At 38.3% G+C, this 849-nt stretch overlaps 1 protein-coding gene across 1 annotated transcript; it reads right to left on the bottom strand.

The window, feature by feature from the left end:
• Positions 1 to 5: 5 nt before the first annotated feature.
• Positions 6 to 605, bottom strand: LOC109592706 (G-protein coupled receptor 161-like; the record flags this gene model as incomplete). Its single annotated transcript, XM_020008090.1, has 2 exons — positions 545 to 605; positions 6 to 499 (listed from the first exon to the last, which is right to left on the bottom strand). Coding segments are annotated over exons 1-2 (555 nt in total), but the record flags the coding sequence as incomplete, so codon positions are not given.
• Between the last annotated feature and the right edge of the window lie 244 nt (positions 606 to 849).

The following is an 849-nucleotide window of genomic DNA, read 5'->3' as shown; positions in this document are numbered from 1 at the left end:
CAAATTGATGTGACAATGATGATTATAAATATCAACGAAGCAAAGAAAAAACGAAAGATGGCCATAACTGGGCTGGTAGTAAAAGCATAGCAGACTCCCAGATAATCTATATAGCGGAATTCAACACCAGAGCCATCAATGAATCCAGTAGAAAAGAAAAGTAAATCAAAACTCCACACAATAATGACAAGGACCAGAGCTACCCTTGGACTCATGAACCGCTTGTGGAGATGAGGCTTTACAATGGAAAGGAACCGATCAATTGAGACAAGACTTAGAGTCATGAGCATCACATAGACACTGAATAAAATCACAAAAGCAGTAAAGCCACAGGTTCCTTGCTTTTCTTCTTCAGTGCCACCAACAACCCATTCACGAGCAGCTAATGCAGCAATGGAGAAAGGAAGATAGAGTGTCAATACAAGGTGTGCCAGTATGAGAGAAGTAAAGAATATTGTTAATGATTGTTTCCAGGACTTCCTTTGATAAATAGTAATGACTAGCACAACACCATTAGCTATGAGAGCTAGTATCATCTCAATACTAAGAACTGCTGCTACTGCCTCAGGACTGAAATCACCAGTAAAAGTATAATTCCTTTCCATCCTTTCTATCACAAGACTGAGCTGACAAACAAAGATCACTTGATATATGTACCAGCAGAACAACACATGCATATATACATGCATGCATGAATATTGCCATATATACATGTACATGTACACGTAGCGTAGCAGCTGAAAACAACTTTCCCTGAAACGATGCATTTGTGTTGAACATACAACTATGTCCTTTGCTTGTACTGATACACATGTACGTGTTAACTAAATTTTTGTGTACACGTTTAAT

Source organism: Amphimedon queenslandica, unplaced genomic scaffold (genome assembly GCF_000090795.2).
Source record: "Amphimedon queenslandica unplaced genomic scaffold, v1.1 AMPQUscaffold_4206_Cont23811, whole genome shotgun sequence".
NCBI lineage: Eukaryota > Metazoa > Porifera > Demospongiae > Haplosclerida > Niphatidae > Amphimedon > Amphimedon queenslandica.
This window is presented reverse-complemented; position numbering and strand designations above follow the sequence as displayed.